This window comes from Carcharodon carcharias, chromosome 14 (assembly GCF_017639515.1).
Source record: "Carcharodon carcharias isolate sCarCar2 chromosome 14, sCarCar2.pri, whole genome shotgun sequence".
Taxonomy (NCBI): domain Eukaryota; kingdom Metazoa; phylum Chordata; class Chondrichthyes; order Lamniformes; family Lamnidae; genus Carcharodon; species Carcharodon carcharias.
In genome coordinates this window covers 125,734,283-125,752,382 of record NC_054480.1, presented here as the reverse complement: position 1 = coordinate 125,752,382, position 18,100 = coordinate 125,734,283, and the positions used below count along the sequence as shown (strand labels likewise).

Here is an 18,100-nt window from a genome sequence, read left to right as displayed (position 1 = left end):
ATTAATATTGACCCAGAAGACCAGGCTCCCCTGGTCGTCTTCAATGTCCAACTGAGAAAGCAGACCTGACCTTGGTTTAACATCTCATCTGAAGACAGCACCTCTGACAGTGCAGCATTCCCTTGGCACTCCACTGAAGTGTCAGCCTGGATTTTTGCTCAAGTCCTGGAGTGGGACTTGAATCCACAACCTTCTGACTCAGAGGCAGCAGGTGCCATTAACTGAGCCAAGCTGACACTTGAATGATGGTGGATCTACTCCCAGATACTCCAGCTGTGGTGAGATTGGGTCCTCCCAGCTATGGGTCTTTGCAAACTATTTCTCCAGGCTAGTACAGAGGGAGTTGAATCAATCCAGTCCTGTGAGAGATCCAGGGGTCTTGGAGGTACCCCATTGTTTCTGTGGGAGTTTTGTTCCCTGCTCAAGCATTGGAACATTTTGTCTGTTTAAAATCCCCTACTGAGAATCCCAGAGGTTAAAATAGTGACGTGTAGGTTGGTCTGAGAAATGGATGTGTTGGGAAGATGAGGAAAAAGGGCAGAGACAGAAAGAGAAAGATGCACAGAAGCTGAGATGGACTAGAGATAAACAGCCACTTGTTCTGCACCTGTTCCTTTTGGATTGGTTACAACTCTCGCTTCAACTTTACAAATCTGATCCGTGATCATTCATCCCTGCCAAACAGTCACTTCTGACATCATCAAATATTGTCTTTTATTGGCAAAATTACCATAATAGTTAACCCTTTCCTCCCCAGTGAATGAATAGTGACTCTATACGGTTAATGCTGGAAATGGACGTTCTGAGCAAGCTGGAGCTGTGATTCTATTCCCCAATCAGTATCTAGTGCACAGCAAGATGCAAAGGGCTCGCACTAACCCATTCCCTGCACTTGGTGAGAGATTGGACAAGCTGTGATGTCGAGTTGTGTTCTCTTGTTTTCCTTTTCAGCCCTGCAAGTGTTTAAAATATTCCCCTGCACCCATGCCATTGACTGACAAACTGCTGGACACTGGTTAGTGTGTGGACATGGAATGAGGACCGGAATGAGCTCAGTTGTGAAGCCCCTCATGGCCAGCTATGCTGCCACACTCGCTGTTCAAGCCCATCAATGTAAAGATTGGCATTTGGTCAAAATATTGATGGCAGTTCAGCTTTCATCAAACCTGTGCCCCTGATGTAGAGAAGTGCAAAGTGATACATTTTGGTAGGAAGAATGAGGAGACACAATATAAAATAAAGGGTACAGTTCTAAAGAGGGTTCAGGGGAAGAGTGACCTGGGGGTATATGTACACAAATCATTGAAGGTGGCAGGGCAGGTTGAGAAAGCGGTTGATAAGGTATACAGGATCCTGGGCTTTATAAATAGAGTCATAGAGTATAAAAGCAAAGAAGTTATATGAAGCTTTTATAAAACACTGGTTTGGCCTCAACTGGAGTACTGCGTCCAATTCTGGGCACCAGACTTTAGGAAGGATATGAAGGCTTTAGCGAGGGTGCAGAAAAGATTCATGCAAATAGTTCCAGGGGGCGAGGAACTTCAATTATGAGGATAGACTGGGACTGTTTTCTTTAGAGAAAAGAAGGTTGAGAGGAGATTTGATTGAGGTATTCAAAATCATGAGGGTCCTGGGCAGAATAGGGAGGGAGAAGCTGTTCCCTTTGGGGGAAGGATCATGACCCACTGATTTTAGGTGATTGGCAACACAACCAGAGGCAACATGAGGAAAAGTTTTTATGCAGCCAGTGGTTAGGATCTGGAACACACTGCCTTAGAGTGTGGTGGAGGCAACATCAATTGTGGTTTTCAAAAGGGAATTGGATAATTATCTGAAGAGAAGATTTGCAGGACCACAGAAAAAGTGGGGTGAGGGGGAGTGTCGGGTAGGGCGGGGCGGGGGGGTGTGGGTGCAAATGGGACTAGCTGGATTGCTTTTGCGGAGAACTAGCTCAGGCAAGATGGACTGAATGGCTGCCGCCTTGTGCTGTAGCCATTCAGTTTCTAGTGCGATTCAGTGGCCTCAGGAAAGGAGAGAGCTGATTTGGAAAATAAGGAAAGTGTCAATGCTTGTAGCTACAGGGGAGTTTGAGGAAGTGCTCGAGTTTTCTGAGTGTTGCAGGGAGATATTGGGGGAGGGCCCTTTAATGCTGGGTGCTGCCTGTGAACTCGGAGTTTGAGTGGGTTTGCTTTGCTCTCCTGTGATGAGGTTCTCCCCATGGTGAGCAGAGAACTGCTTCGTGTTTCACTGGCTCGCCTTGCATCCACTGGGATAATACCAGTCGCTAGGCAACTCAGCTGCCTGGCAACCAGGCCTGGTAGAATAGCTGTGTTGTGTCGGAGTGTGCCAGTTGCCCCCTCCCCCCTCCACCCACCCCTCGCCCCACTGTCACTGCAGCCACTGTTCATGGGGCACAATGGAGGGCCTGTGTCAGGAGCTGCAGCTCCCCCCACACCACACACCCCTCCACCCCTCCGAGCCCCACACCGGTGGCCTCCTTAAAGAAAGAGGATTCCTTTTTAGAATTCAGTTCCTTCAGGGTTGTGCCGAAACGATGAGCTGTTGTCGGAATTTTCCTGATTCTAGTCTTTGTCCTCCTCGCTCCAGCTGTGACGGAGGTGCTTTCTTCAGATCAGATGCTAAACCGAGGCCCTGCCTGTCCACTCATCGCTTCAAGTGGACGTTAAAGGGTCACCCATTTAGGACTGAGATGAGGAGAAATTTCTTCACTCAAAGGGCTGTGAATCTTTGGAATTCTCTACCGCAGAGAGCTGTGGATGCTCCACCGTTGAGTATATTCAAGACCGAGGTTGTTTAGGTTTTTGGATATTAATGGAATGAGGGGGTATGGGATGGTAGATCAACTGCGATCTTGAATGGTGGAGCAGGCTTGAAGGGCTGAATCGCTGTTAGCACCTCCTATTGCTGATGTCCTTGTAACTGATTGGAAGAATGCCAGAGGTGTTCTCTCATTGTCCTAACCAACATTTCAGCATTTGACAACACCAACAACCGTGGCAGTTTGTGGGACCTTGCTGTTAGGTTAAAGAGATTTACTGTGTAACAGTACCCTGCAAAAATATGTGAAAGGAAAGTGTGTGTTTCTATACTGCCCTTCACAACCTCAGGACATCCAAGAGCACATTACAATGAAAAAGTTTTTGAAGTGTAATCACTGTTGAAATGTAAGAAACACAGCAGCCAATTTGTACAAGGCAAGATCCCACAAACTGCGATGTGATAAATGATCAGGTCATCTTGACTTTTTGTTGTTGTGATGTTGATTGAGAGCGAAATATTCACCAGGACTTTGGGGAGAATTCCCCTGCTGTTTGGAATAGTGCCCTTGGGAGCTTTTACCCCAGCCAGAGAGGGTAGACGGTTCTTAGTTTAATATCTCATCCAAACAATGGCACCTCCAACAGTGCAGCACTCCCTCAGTACTGCACCAGGATGTTCGAGTTTCTGGAGTGGGGTTCAAACCCACAATCTTCTGACTAGGGCGAGACTGCTACCCACCAAGTCACAGCTCAGTGATGATTGGGAATTTCTGTGCAAGATCTTTATTTCTTTCAGGTGGGTGTTGTTCACTCTCCTTTGTAATTTCTACCCCCACTCACCCCTTTGCACACTGGTTGGATGGAGTAAGGCTACGAGAGCAGATACCCTCTCTGCCTCTGATTGAATTGGATGGTGGAGAAGATTGTCCAACCAGTATCTTTAAGGGAGGAGGAAGTTCTGCTATCACAATAAATGTTTGGGAAAAGTCCATGAGGCAAAATGCTGGAGTCATTCAAGGTATACATGCGTACTATAGTGGCAGAGTTAGGATACTGGAGGAATGGGCATCAACGGGAGGGTTTGAGCACTGGAGGGATGGGCATCAGAAGCAGCTATTCTGTCCTCACCTTTGCCATTGTGAAGTTCTGGTTAGTGGGGATATGAGTTGGGAATTGCCATACAGATATTTATTGGCGAAACACTGCACTGAAAGAGTATTGGAGTCCAATATTAGACTCCCAAAATAAAATGTGACCCTTCGGAAAGACTCTCTTAGTTTGGAGTTGGTCTCGGCTCAATGAGTTTGATTGGACTGACACTGATCTGACCTTGTTTCTTTGCCTTTTTCATTCTACTGGACTAGAAATGGTGTTGCCAGTTTGGCACAATAAGAACCAGAAGGTTCCAGTCCATGACTCAACTATGCCAGGCTGCTGGGAGGGCCACTGCACTGGACCTCCGTGTCGCTGGGACAGGACTCCTATCCTGCTCAGTGTCCCCCAGCCCCCAAAAATGGTGCTTCCTGACCCAGATTGCAAACAGCCCAATGTCTGTATTTGAGGAAGGTGGGGTTTAGTTTCCAAGACCAAACAAGTCCCTAAGGAACTCTTCCACTTTGAAGTTTTTTCCTCTTAGTTAAACCTGTGACTGGGTGACGTGTCCACTGTTGCACAATACAAGCCGGGACAGATTGTCATTACCACAGACGGTGTATGTTTCACTAAGGCTTTTGTGCCTTTGTCAAGGGAAGGCAAGGGGATTGTATAATTTCTTAGTTCAGTGCTTCGAATGGGCTGTTTGGAGGGGGAGGGGGGCAGTTCCCTCATGGGCTTGGGTTGTGTGCCAGTTTTGTGATATATGTGGGCTCTGATCTGGAAGTGACACTTTCCCCAGTGTCAGGAAGCAGCTTTTGGTTGTGAGTTTCTAAGCGAATCTAGTTTTGTGTTTCTGCTTCATTAAATGTTGACGCTAGTGGATTGTGTGGCAGCCGTAGTTTGGACTGACAGGGATTCGGTTTACAAGCTCTGATTAATTGATGGGGAAAAAAATTGAAATTGATCGAGAGACTGGCAATGTTAGAGTCAAAATCAATCCCAGTTTCACATCCCATGTAACGACCCAGCCCATTCCTCTAGACCCACCTCTCGAATCATATCCCATACCTCTGTTCCCCCAACTCTCCCATCTCGTTGTGTGTTAACAGCAGGCTTGTGTCACTGGAAGATGGTGTGGAGACCAAGGATGTCGGTGTCGCTGGTTAGGCCAGCATTTATTGCCCGTCCCTAATTGCCCTTGAGAAGGTGGTGGTGAGCTGCCTTCTTGAACCGCTGCAGTCCATGTGGTGTAGGTACACCCACAGTGCTGTTATGGAGGGAGTTCCAGGATTTTGACCCAGTGACAGTGAAGAAACAGCAATATATTTCCAAGTCAGGATGGTGAGTGGCTTGGAGGGGAACTTCCAGATGGTGGTGTTCCCATGTGTCTGCTGCCCTTGTCCTTCTACATGGTAGTGGTCGAGGGTTTGGAAGGTGCTGTTGAAGGAACCTTGGTGAGTTGCTGCAGGTGCATCTTGTAAATGGTACACACACTGCTGCAACTGTGCATTGATGGTGGAGGGAGGTTTTAAGATGGTAGATGGGGTGTCGATCACACAGGCTGGGACCAGAAAGAGAAGTTGTTGAATGGGTCAGTAGGATAATTAGTGGAGGTATTTGATAGGGGACATGTGGACAACACAGGATGGTAGGGGAAGTCAGGGAGGCATAGGAACAGGAGGAGGCCATTCAGCCCCTTCAACCTGTTCCACCATTCAATGAGATCATGGCTAACCTAGACATTAACTCTATTTATCCACCTTAACCATAACCCTTAATCCCCTTACCCAACAAAAATCTCAGTCTCAGTCTTAAACTCTAGTTGATCCAAGACTCAACGGCTTTTTGGGGGAGTTCCAGATTTCCACTTTGTGTGAAGAAGTGCTTCCTGACATCACCCTTGAACGGACTGACTCTCGTTTTAGGATCATGCTCCCTTGTGCCGGACTGCCTGACCAAAAGAAATAGTTTCTCTCTCTCTATACCATATCATTCCTTTGATCATCTTAAACGCCTCAGATTGATCGCCCCTTAATGTTCAATACTCAAGGGAATGCAAGACTATCTGTGTATCCTGATCTCATAAGTTAACCCTTTTCTCCCCAGTAATCCTTTTTTCCTCAGTAAACTTAGTCTGAGTGTTAGTCGTCACTGCTGTCTTGTTAAATAATGGTTTCAGTATCCCTAATGTGGAAAATTCTTCTAATCACTGACCAGAGTTTGGAGGGAAAAGGTTAAGGAATTGTGGAACAATCAATTGATGATGGCCTATCATCTGTTCTTGATGCTCTCCTACTTCTCTCCCCACACTGCCTTCTACTGGTATTGAGAAAGCGCTTGCAAGCAAGAAATTCCTGGTGACACACTCACTATTTGATGCACTGTTTGTGTGAATGTGTCTACCAATCCAAACTGAGGATACAATCCACCAGGCCAGTAGGGATAAAAGAAAATCTTGAGACAAGAGTACAAATTCCTCAAGGTTTGGTGCTGGAACCACTGCTGGAGGTGAATTTACATCAATGGCCTTGATTCAGAAACTCAATACAAAGTGGTCAAATTTGCAGACAATATCAAATCAGGACACTGTGAAATCAGAGGTGGCAGTTCAGTAATTATACAATCCTGGACAAACTGTGTAAATAGGTAGACTAATATCTGATGGAATCAAACACACAGTACAAGGCATGGCTTATGGGAAGGAGACATAGAATGCGAACATCTCCATGACTGGTGTTGAAAAGGTCCCTGTAACAACCTGAAGCTGGACATGTCCAATTAACATAGAACATTAACAACAAAATCAATATAATCTGGATCTCCTGTTACAACAGGAGAATACAAACTCTGCTCAAACTGGACCCTATTCTGGTCCGAATCACCTTGAAGGTTATGTCCAGTTCTGATCTCTCATTTCTGGTGACATGTTCAAATGCTGGAGTTGGTGCAGAGAAGGGCCATGAGACTGATGTTAAGAGCCTGTGTCGAGTTATGTCGCCGACAGGGGCATAGTACCAAATTTTGAGTGCAGGAGCTCTAAGAAAATGTGTTGGCCATATCATTTCTAAATCTACTGTTGCATTGTTTTCCTATGTATTAATAGTCTTTCATTAGAATTTCACTATGCAACAGTTTAATTATTTTTTATTCAAGCCTATTAAAACATGAATTACAGAAAACTTTACTTCTGACTGGGGGATGGCATATAGAGGGACCACTGCTTTTCTTGATTTACATTTATAAACTTAGGCTTGGGTGTACAGGGCACAATTTCAAAATCTAAGATGATGCAAGATTGGAAGTATTGCATACTGTGAGGAGGATAATGATGGACTTCAAGAGGATATAGCCAGGCGGTGGAATGGGAAGATGACAGGTGAAATTTCATGTGGAGAAGTGTGAAGTGATACATTTTGGTCAGAAGAACGGTGCAATTCTAAAGGAAATGCAGGAGCAGAGGGACCTGGATGTATATGTGCATAAATCATTGAAAGTAGCAGGTCAGATTGAGAAAGCAGTAAATAAACTGTACTAAATCCTGGATTTATAAATAGGACAGAGTACAAAAGCAAGTAAATTATGAAACATTGGTTCAGCCTCAACAGGAAGGATGTGAAGGTTTTAGAGAGGTTGTAGAAAAGATTTACAAGAATGGTTCTGAGGGTGAGATTTCAGTTATGTGGATAGATTGGTGAAGCTGGGGCTGTTCCCTTGGGAGAAGAGCAGGCTGAGAGGGAGATTGTTAGATGCACTCCAAATCATGAGTGGTCGGAATAGAGCAAATGGGGAGAAACTGTCCCATTAGAAGAAGGTTGAGAACCCTAAAGTAATTAACAAAAGAACCAGAGACGACATGAGGACAAACTTCTTTATGCAACAAGTGGTTTGGATCTGGAATGCACTGCCCGAGCCTGTGGTGGAGTCGGATTCAGTTTTCAGTGCAGTTTTCAAAAGGGAACTGGTTAATTATCTGAGAGAGAAGGTTTTACATGGGCTACAGGGAAAAGGCGGAGGAGTGGGACTAGCTAAGTTGCTGTTGCAGAGAAACTGACACAAAGACAATGTGCTGAATGGCCTCCTTTGGTGCTGTAACCATTCTATTATTCTAGTATAGTTACATTCAAGTAGCTCGATAAACACACAAAGAAGAAAGAAGCTGAAGGTTACCCTGATGGTATGATCAAGAAGGGTTGGGGGTGGGGGAAGGCTTTTGCGGAACATAAACCCTATCATAGATGAGGCTGGCCTGTTTCTGTGCTGTAAGTTCTATGTAAAGCTGCCAGCAGGGAATACAAACACTACACTGTGTTTCACATCCTCAGGCTATCACAGCCAAGGAATTAATGTGCTGTAGGAAAACGCAGCAGGGTTTTTGGGGATATTGATGTTGCTTTAGATCCCAGGAACCTTGAGCTTCAAAGATCTTGAAATGCCTGTTTCTGAGAGAGCTGTGTGCAGGGAGTTGTATTATTTTACTCAGGGAGCTGTACAGGAGGGTTACTGCTGTGGCTGCTGCTGTACATTGACTCAGGGACATTCAGCAGCAGCAACATGAGGCCCGGGACACTGGGCCTGGCCTTCCCTCCGCCACCTCTTAACCTCCCCAGACTCCAGATTCATAGCCACACTGCGAGCTCCGGACATTCCAGTCAACTCTTACTGTCCAGCCTGAACTCAAACTCCAGGAATTCATGGCCAAACTTGCCCTTGCATCGCACATAATACCACCAGAAGAATTCACTCAACAGGATCTCCACACTGGGTGCCTCTGCGTCGTAGGCCTATGTGGCTGTGAGAGGATTTCCCTCTAGTTCTGATTGTCGCCATCAATGATCCAAACTCCCTGAAAGTAGCTTCAATATTGGAGGCAGTGAGGATTAAAATCAATATCAATCTTACAGATTGAAAATCCAGTCAGACAATTAATGGAGCGGGTTCCACTGAGATCAGTAGAAGGAAAAATCAAGTGGGGTGTATAAAGATGGCCAATCAGCAAGGGAGAGTTTTCCATCCAGTTGTGAATATTAAAGCCTTTAAATAGGAGGTGCCAGAACAGCACTCTGGCAGCACTATACCCAATCACTGGTTCCATGGTCTGCCCTTGGTCACTCTGAGGCTGAACCAGACTATCATAACCTTGGACGCTACTTGACCTGGAGCTTAGCATCCAACTCCAAGTCCCCTCAATCGGGGAGAATGCCTACTTCATAACATTGCCAGTCTCCGTCCCTGCCCCAGCTCACTTTTTTATTTTGTGGGATGTGAGCATCATTAGCAAAGCCGATATTTGTTGCCCATCCCTAATTGCCCCTGGGAAGGTGGTGGTGAGCCACTGCCTTGAATCGTTGCAGTCCATGTAGTGTAGGTACACACACGGTGCTGTTAGGAAGGGAGTCTCCTGCAGAAGCCATCATCCATGCCTTTATTACTGTTAGACTTGGCCATGAGTCCACTGGAATAGCCGAATTCTGTTTTCCACCCTCTGTAAATTTCAGCTCATCAAACTCATGTCCTAACTTGCACCAAGTTCCATTCATCCATCAGCCCTATGCTCGGTGACCTAAGTTAACTCCCAATCCAGCAATGCTTCAATGTTTAAATTTCTCATTCATGTGTTCAAATTCTAATGCTCTTTCCTCCCCCCTCCCTATCCCTGTTCCAAGCTCCAACCCCACAGCCCTCCGACATTTTGTGCTCCTCCAATTCTGGCCTCCTGTTCCCACCATTGGCAGATGTGCCTTCAGCTGCCTGGGTCCTAAGTTCTGGAACTACCCCCTCACTCTAATTCTCTGTCCTCAAAGACGCTCCTTAAAACCTACTTTGGCTAAGATCTTTGTCATCTGTCCCAATATTTCCGTATGTGTTTCAATGTCACATTTTGTTTGATAATTGCTCCTGTGAAGCACTTTAGGATATTTTACTGTGTTAAAGATGCTATATAAGTACAAGTTGTTACCAATATTAATTCTGATATTTCCATCACTTCATATCAAAGAGATTATGGCAGTAAACTGAGCTGAAAGCTCCAGCCATGTATGATATATCTGTAATAATCTGTGACGGGAGGGAAATTGGCCATGGACCTGGGCACTCAGCCTGTGGGGAAGGTGGGAAAGGAGTGAAATTCAGGCACAGTAAGGCAGAAGTAAGCCTCTCCACCAATTTACCCCCATTTTCCATGCAGTGCTGTCCTGCCCACAGCCTCGAACTCCTTGCCAACTGAGGATGCAACCCACTGTGTTATCAGAAAGCCCCTGGAAAAGGAGAGGCCTCGCTAAGGGGCTGAGTTTGAATCCCGTGGCCAAGCAACCCATAGTGAAACACCCAAAGTGAGATTTTGAATTTAATTGACCCATTGAAGGGTTAAAAAATAGAGGTGTACACAATTATTGATTTCCTTAATCTGGGTTTCTGCACCTGGGAGGAAGTGAGTTTTGTGGTTAATTTTTCTTGTGTTTTGTAAAAAACAGAACAAGAACTGTAACTACACCAGAAGTTTAACAGACCCTCAGTACTGGAACAGTAAAAGTTACCATGAAGATGTCAGATTGTCATTAAAAATGCAATTGGATCACAAATGCTCCAATACTGAAGGAAATCTGCTGACCTTATCCAGTCTGGCCAGTCCCACACCAATGTTGCAGATTTTTAACTGCCCTCTGAAGTAGCCTTGCAAGTCACTCTCCTATGTCAAACTCACTACCAGTGGGTTTAAGATGGCCCACAACCACCATCACAGGACGTTTTATGTGCAAAAATGCTGGCCTTGTCAGCGATGCCCACATCTAAGAATTCATTTAAGAAAGAAACTTTGTTGGGGAGTGGGTACTAAAATTGAATTTGTAAATGCTTGAGAAGGAGAAAGCAGTTCCTGAGAAGGGTGCCAAAAAAGATTTGAATAAAATGTCAGCAAAGGATGGAGAGAGAGGAGAGGGTGGGGGAAGGACTGTGAGGTCATCTACATCGACAAAGTTCATACAGCTCTGAAGAAGGGTCATACAGACTCGAAATGTTAACTCTGTTTCTCTCTCCACCAATACTGCCAGACCTGCTGAGTTTTTCCAGCGTTTTCTGTTTTTGTTTCATCCAGACACAAGTGTCTCCCCCAGCTGGGCTAAGGCTCAGTTGGCAGCTGTGACTTAGTGGGTTGAACTCTGGCCTCTGGGTCAAAAGGTTGTGGGTTCAAGTCCAGCTCTAGAGACTGATTGCATAGTCTAGGCTGGCAATCCCAGTGCTAGTACTAATGGGGCGCTACACTGTCGAAGTGCTGTCTTTTGGATGAGATGTTAATCCGAGGCCTAGTCTGCCCACTCGGGTGGGTATTTAAGATCCTATGCCAACTATTCTGAGGTAGAGCAGAGGTGTTCTATCTATTGCCCTGGTCAATATTCACCCCTCAATCAACGCCACTGAAGAGAGATCTGGTCAGTACTGCATTAATTTTTCTGGGATCTTGCTGTTCGCAATTTGGCGACCATGTTTTCTGCATTATAACAGCGGCTGCAGCTCAAACGTATTTCATTGGCTGTAAGCACTTTGCAACATCCTGAGGTTGTGAAAGGCATTGGAGAAATGCAAGTCTGTTTTTATAAGCATCATTGCCGTGAATGGCTGAGTTACCACAAGTGTCACAGTATCGGTTACTGACAGATGCCCACTGGGTGCTGCTGTGGAGGAAGCTGGTCGTGTGACCCAGGGTGACCAGCTCGGAGTAAAACTGCACATGGACCTGAAGGAACACAAGCTCTGAGTGAAACCCAAAATCTTTGTTTCTACCACAGCAGAGTTCACTGCATGAGGCTCCTTGACTGAAAATGTTGTCTTTTTCCCATCTCTCTATCTCCTGCGTCCAATTCTAATGAAACTTATTTACTTCACCTGAGGTTTTGGGGAAATGCTCATTAACTACGTTCGTAATCTCTAAGAGCATTACGCTGTTAAAGAACAGAAACTCTGAACATTTAAACACCGAGTGACCCTCCCCTGAATAAATGCTTCTGGGTTTGTTGGATTGCTCTTCTCTGTCTGCTTGGTGTGGGGTGGATGTTGGTCTGTGCAGTCTGGGGCGGAACTAACACTCCTCTATTTACCACCAACAGGGGGAGAAAAACAATGGTTTTGACGTCCTTTACCATAACATGAAACATGGGCAGATCTCCGTCAAAGAGCTGGCTGACTTTGTGAGAGAAAGGTAAGACATGGTCCTTACTCCTTGAGTACTTCCACCTCTGGCTGCCATACCCTTTCTCCATTTACTTAGTTAATATTAAAGCCTGTCAGTTCCTGCATGGCTCAGCGGACCAAGGCTTCTCCAGGGATGGACCCCATGAGGATACCACGATGCCTTCACATTCAAATATCCCATAGTCACTCCAAGATCTCCTACATCTAGATTAGTCCCATGGACCCCATACCCCCGTGAACGTTAGTGTGTGTGGAACCCATATCCCAGTGAATGTTAGTACATGGGGATCTGTACCCCAGTGAGCATGGAACCCATGCTCAGTGTATATAGGCTTTGTCTGGTTGCTCTGTGCTCAGTCTACTTCTGACTCATTTAAGATCATAGTCTTAAGTAATTAAATATTAAGTTTCCAGTAACGGTATTTTTATTTTGTAAATAATTTCCCAGTATTTAAATATTTCGCTCTCATCTTGCAGAGCACTGATCGAGGAATCATACTCAAAATCCATGTCCAAGTTGTCCAAGATGGTGACCAACAGTTCGCTGGGGTGAGTTCCATGTTGTCTGTCCAGCACAATGAACGTATAAACATACGAAATAGGAACAGGAGGATCATTCGGCCCCTCGAGCCTGTTCCACTATTCAATAAGATCATGGCTGATCTGTTTGTGTTTCAAATTCCACATTCCTATCTAATCCCGATAACCTTTGATTCCCTTGCCTAACACAAATTTATCCATCTTTGCCTTAAAAATACTCTCCCCGCTTCCACTACCTACTGAGGTAGAGAATTCCAAAGTCGCAAAACCCTCAAAAATTTCTCATCTCTGTCCTAAAAGGGTGACCCCTAATTTTAAAACAATATTTCCTAGTTCTGCATTCGCCCACAAGAAGAAACAACCTTTCAATGTCCTCCTTGTCAAGAACCATTCAGGATCTTATATATTTCAATCAAATCACCCTTCTCTCTTCTAAGCTCCAGCGGAAACAAGCCCAGTCTGTCCAACCTTTCCTCATAAGACAACCCGCTCATTCCAAGTATCAATTTAGTAAATCACCTTTGAACCGCCTCCAATGCTTTTACATCATTCCTTAAATCAGGAGACCAAAACTGCACACAGTATGTAAGATGTGGTCTCACCAATGCCCTGTATAACTGAAGCATAACATCCTTACCTTTATGTTCAATTCATCTCGTAATAAAGGACAGCATTCTATTAGCTGCCTAAATTACTTGCTGAACATGCATACTGTTATGACCTGTCCTGGGCGATGTCCCCCAATTTGTTAACTTCTCAAATGGGTCCCTAATTTTGTTACCCTCCCAAGTGAGGAGGATTGAGCTGGCTCCCCTTCTTTATTCAACCCCCTCGGCTAGTTGCAACAAGGTTAATTTTAAATGGATCCCTTCCCCCTTGAAAACCTTTTCCCAGTCCAAATGTTTTAAAAGGACCCAATTTAACCAGGCTTTCTTGAGTCAAAGAAAGATTAAGTTTATTAGTTAGTAAAAACCCAAGAAAAACAATAAAAACGCAACACAGATAAACATGAGTCAGAAATGAGAAATTAAGAGTCCAAATAAGTTTTTAAAAATGAATCGGTCTTTGGCTTGTCCATGAGGCATAGATGACAATATGTTGCAGCCGTTAAGTTGGGTGATTCCGGTAGAGCTGACTTTGGTAGTTTTGCAGTTTGTTTGGAGACACTTGGTTCTGCAGGATAGCTGAAGAATCTGTCCTATTCCCTTTTTGATTGTGACTTCTGCTGACTTGCCTCCAGCAACAAAGAGAGTGAGACTTCACCTGCAACTGCAGGGGTAACTAGGTGGTAACTTGTTGCTTTCACACACAAAGTACACTAGCACTGCTCTGCAGTTAACGTTTTAGCCCATTTTTCCCTGTGTATTCCTGTAAGGGATAAAAAAAAAATTGTCTTGTGCCCAGAGTCTGTTTTCTTTAATCTCTGACCATTTTATACATTCTGAGATATGAATCAACAGGAGATAGATTTTAAATGTTTGCTGAGATGTGGTAATCAGCTGTTTGTCTCTGCAACCACAGGAGATTACGGTTGCTTTTTTGCATCTTTATTATCTCCCTTCCAAGCGGCTCTGCTCGAAGAAGGCCTTGACACCTTTTCAGGTGCAACTTTCCATGTTCTCTCAGGGCAGGTCTGTCAGTATAATCCACATAGGATTATTTCCAGAAAGTGGAAAGTGGTCACCTTACATTATCAGCCATCTCTTGCTCCATGTCCTTGCTTGTATTTCTAAAAACACACATGTCTCCCTTTAAAAAGTTCAATCTGCCCATAAGTAATTTGCAGCTGTAATTGTCTTTATGTGACAATACTTACTTTTTGGGACTCATGCACTAGAACACCTAGATCCCTCTGCACCTCGGAATTTTGCAGTCATTCTCAGTTTAAGTAATACTCTGCTTTTTTTCATTTTTCCTGCCAAAATGAACAACTTCACATTTTCCCACATTATACTCCGTCCGCCAGATTTTTGCCCACTCACTCAACCTATTTATATCCATCTACAACCTCCTTATGTCCTCTTCACAACATACTTTCCTACTTATCTTTGTGTCATCTGCAAATTTAGCTATCATGCCTTTGCTCCCCTCATCCAAGTTATTGATATGAATCGTAAAAAGTTGAGGCCCCAGTACAGACTCCTGTGGGATTCCACTCATCACATCCTGCCAATCAGAAAAAGACCCATTTATGCATACTCTCTGCTTTCTGCCAGCCAGCCAATCTTCTATCCATGCTAAAATGTTACCCTCTACACCATGAGCTTTTATTTTCCACTATAACTTTTTATGTGGCACCTTATCAAATGCCTTCTGGAAACCAAGTACAGTACGTCTACAGGTTCCCCTTTATCCAGGGCGCATGTTACTCCTCCAAAGAACTCCAGTAAATTGCTTAAACATGATTTCCCTGTTGACTCTTCCCAATTAACTTGAATATCTCTGGTACCCAGCTATAACCTCCTTAATGATCAATTCTAACACCTTCCCTATGACAGACATCAAGCTAACTGGCCTACAGTTTCCTGTTTTCGATCTCCTTCCCTTCTTGAATAGAGGGGTTATATTTGTTGCTTTCCAGTCTGATGGAATCTTTCCAGAATCTAGGGAATTTTGGAAAATTAACACCAATGCATCTACTACCTCATTAGCCACCTCTTTTAAGACCCTAAAAGCCAGTTTCTCTCTGCCCCATACAGGGTGAGATAGGGACCCTTTGACCCTTTATCAGCACAGAGGGTGAGGGGTCTGTGTTGTATTTATTTGTATGAATTGGCTCTCCCTTTCCCAGCTGCCTAAAACTTTTAGATAGCTGGGCTGGGTCCTGGTCACCTTATCTTATCAGACGCTCTCACCCAGTGAGCGGCTCTGGATTCACTGAACTGGAAATCCCTGGAGAGCTGAATGTGGTCAGCGTGGGTGGAGTGCCAGGGTCGGTGTGTGGTCAGCGTGGGTGGAGCGCCAGGGTCGGTGTGTGGTCAGCGTGGGTGGAGCACCAGGGTCGGTGTGTGGTCAGCGTGGGTGGAGCGCCAGGGTCATTGCGTGGGTGGAGCGCCAGGGTCGGTGTGTGGTCAGCATGGGTGGAGCGCCAGGGTCATTGCGTGGGTGGAGCGCCAGGGTCATTGCGTGGGTAGAGCGCCAGGGTCGTTGTGTGGTCAGTATAAGCTGAGTTACTAGGGTAAGCGTGTCCTTCAGGGGCACATGGAAACGCTAAGGCAGGACATGCTCCCCACCTATTGAATTTAGATTGTAGCTGCAGCCAATTGGATGCTACACAGAGTGTAATACTGTGAATCTTTCAGGACCTTCGCTCCAATGTGGGAGGTGTTTCGGACCTCGGCTGATAAATTGGCACTTTGTCATTTTGAGCTGGTGCGGAAACTCCATGATTTGATCAAAGAAATGAACCGCTTCAATGAGGAGCAGATCAAAATGCACAGAAAGGTAACGAGGGGTCCATAGGTTTATTCCGATCATCTTTCTGCCTGCCAGTGAACAATTGTTATGATCCCCTCCAGCCTGTCAACAGTCAGGGTGTGGGTGGGGAGTTGTTTAATGTCACACAGTTCTGGCTCTGTTACTGGGAATTATGAATGATGTGTCTACAGTTTCTGCCTCAGTGATATTTTGTATAAATCACAGATCCAGTGGAATATCTTTTCTTTTTGTGTCTCTCTCTTGCCCCCACCAGACGAAGGAGGAGGTGTCTGGGACACTGGAAGCTGTCCAGAATGTACAGTCCAGTGTCCAACTCCTGCAGAAATGCAAAGACAATTATCACAGCAAGTGGCTGGAGTGGGACAGGCTGAAAAAGGATGGTGCTTCTCAGAAAGAGATCGATAAGGTAACTGGTGTCAAACGCCAGCATTTTAAGGGTTAACATTTCTGGGTTCCTCAGGAATTGACTCTCACTGGGGTTTGGGTTGAAGTGAGGTCCAGTTTGTAAATGAGCTAAATGGATACAGACCAGAGAATGTTTAGATTATCTTCTCACTCCTGGGATAGCATGTCCTTTCCTCATTCTCTTATTGAGATACTGATTAATTCTGGCTCTTCCTCACAGGCTGAACTCAAATCAAAGAAAGCCGCAGAGTCTTACAAGGCGAGCATTGAGAAATATCGCACCGCCCGGTCTGACTACCAGCAGAAGATGGCGGAGGCTGCACAGGTTCGAGCGGATTATGCCAAATTGGCAGGAGGGGTGGACAGGTGTGGGGTGACAGTCAATATTCACGCAAGGGAGGACATTAATAAACTTGTAGAATGGGAATATAATTGGTGAATGAATGTCAACACCGACAAACGTGAACTAGTACATTTTGTTAGGAAAAATACAGAGTTACTTAGCACTTGAAAGGCAAGAGTCTGGGTGGGGTAGGGGAACAAAGGGGATCTCTCAGTACAGGTACACCAATTACTAAAGGTTGTGTCACAGGTTAGCACGGCCAGAAAAAAGCAAATTAAGCACTAGGTTTTATTTCTAGCGGGATAGAATTGAAAAGCAAGGAAGTTATGCTGAACCTGCATTGAACCTTGGTTAGACCACACTTCGAGTACTGCGTGCAGTTCTGGTCGCCATATTATAAAAAGGATATAGAGGCACTGGAGAGGCACAGAGAAGATTTACAGGGATGATATCAGCAATGTGGATTTACAAATCAGGAAAGGGATTGACAGGCTGGGTCTCCTTTCTCTTGGAAAAAGAAGGCTGAAGGGTGACCTAATCGAGGTATTTAAAATAATGAAAGGTTTTGATGGAGTGGATGCAGAGAGAATGTTTCCTCTTGTGGGGAAGAGCAGAACTAAAGGTTATCAATATAAGATAGTCACCAAGAAATCCAATAGGGAATTCAAGAGAAACTTCTTATCCAGAGAGTGGTGAGAATGTGGAACTCACTCCATTGTAGGAGCTATACTGTCGTAGGGTTCAGTCGCTTGGAAGTGGGATTGCATTCTGTAATCATGCAGATGCAGGGAATTAGGCTGAATATTGAAAATGTACAGAAAGGAAATGTAATTTTAGTTTGGGGTGGGGTGAGGTGGATTTAGGAACTCCAGTGACCTGAGAGTCAGAGATGGCGCAAAGCTTGGAAAGTGGGAGAAAATAAAGTAAGTTCAATAACACAAAGAAATACCTGGGGGAGGGGATTTTGGGAGGATGAAGCTTGGAGTGTGAAACTGTGCCAAGACACTTGAACCTGGTTCTGAAAAGATTACTGAGGATCCAGACTCTGCCCAGGAGCGGTTCTGTTCCTCCAGGAGATCTCGTTCTCGTTTCTGTCACCCCAAAATTTTATTTTTCTGATTTTTGACTCGACAGAAGTTCCAGCAAGTTGAAGAGATTCACCTGAGACACATGAAGGGTTTGATCAAATCATACTCGCACTCCATTGAAGACACACATGTTCAGGTGGGCCAGGTAAGTGCTGCTGCTCACTCTCTGACTGAGCTAGAATTTGATTAGGAAATGCTGTTGAGAATAAACAAGTTAAATCCTGAGG

The 18,100-nt window shown here is 44.9% G+C and overlaps 1 protein-coding gene across 5 annotated transcripts in view; it reads left to right on the top strand.

Moving 5' to 3' along the window:
- LOC121286767 (F-BAR domain only protein 2-like) overlaps nucleotides 1-18,100 on the top strand; it is a 55,715-nt gene that overhangs the window by 12,938 nt on the left and 24,677 nt on the right. For all 5 annotated transcript variants that reach the window (XM_041203802.1, XM_041203804.1, XM_041203801.1 and 2 more), the window contains exons 2-7: nucleotides 11,975-12,066; nucleotides 12,537-12,608; nucleotides 15,902-16,043; nucleotides 16,291-16,443; nucleotides 16,663-16,767; nucleotides 17,920-18,018. In XM_041203802.1, coding sequence (XP_041059736.1) covers nucleotides 11,975-12,066; nucleotides 12,537-12,608; nucleotides 15,902-16,043; nucleotides 16,291-16,443; nucleotides 16,663-16,767; nucleotides 17,920-18,018 — 663 coding nt within the window. The remainder of the gene's footprint in view (nucleotides 1-11,974; nucleotides 12,067-12,536; nucleotides 12,609-15,901; nucleotides 16,044-16,290; nucleotides 16,444-16,662; nucleotides 16,768-17,919; nucleotides 18,019-18,100) is intronic.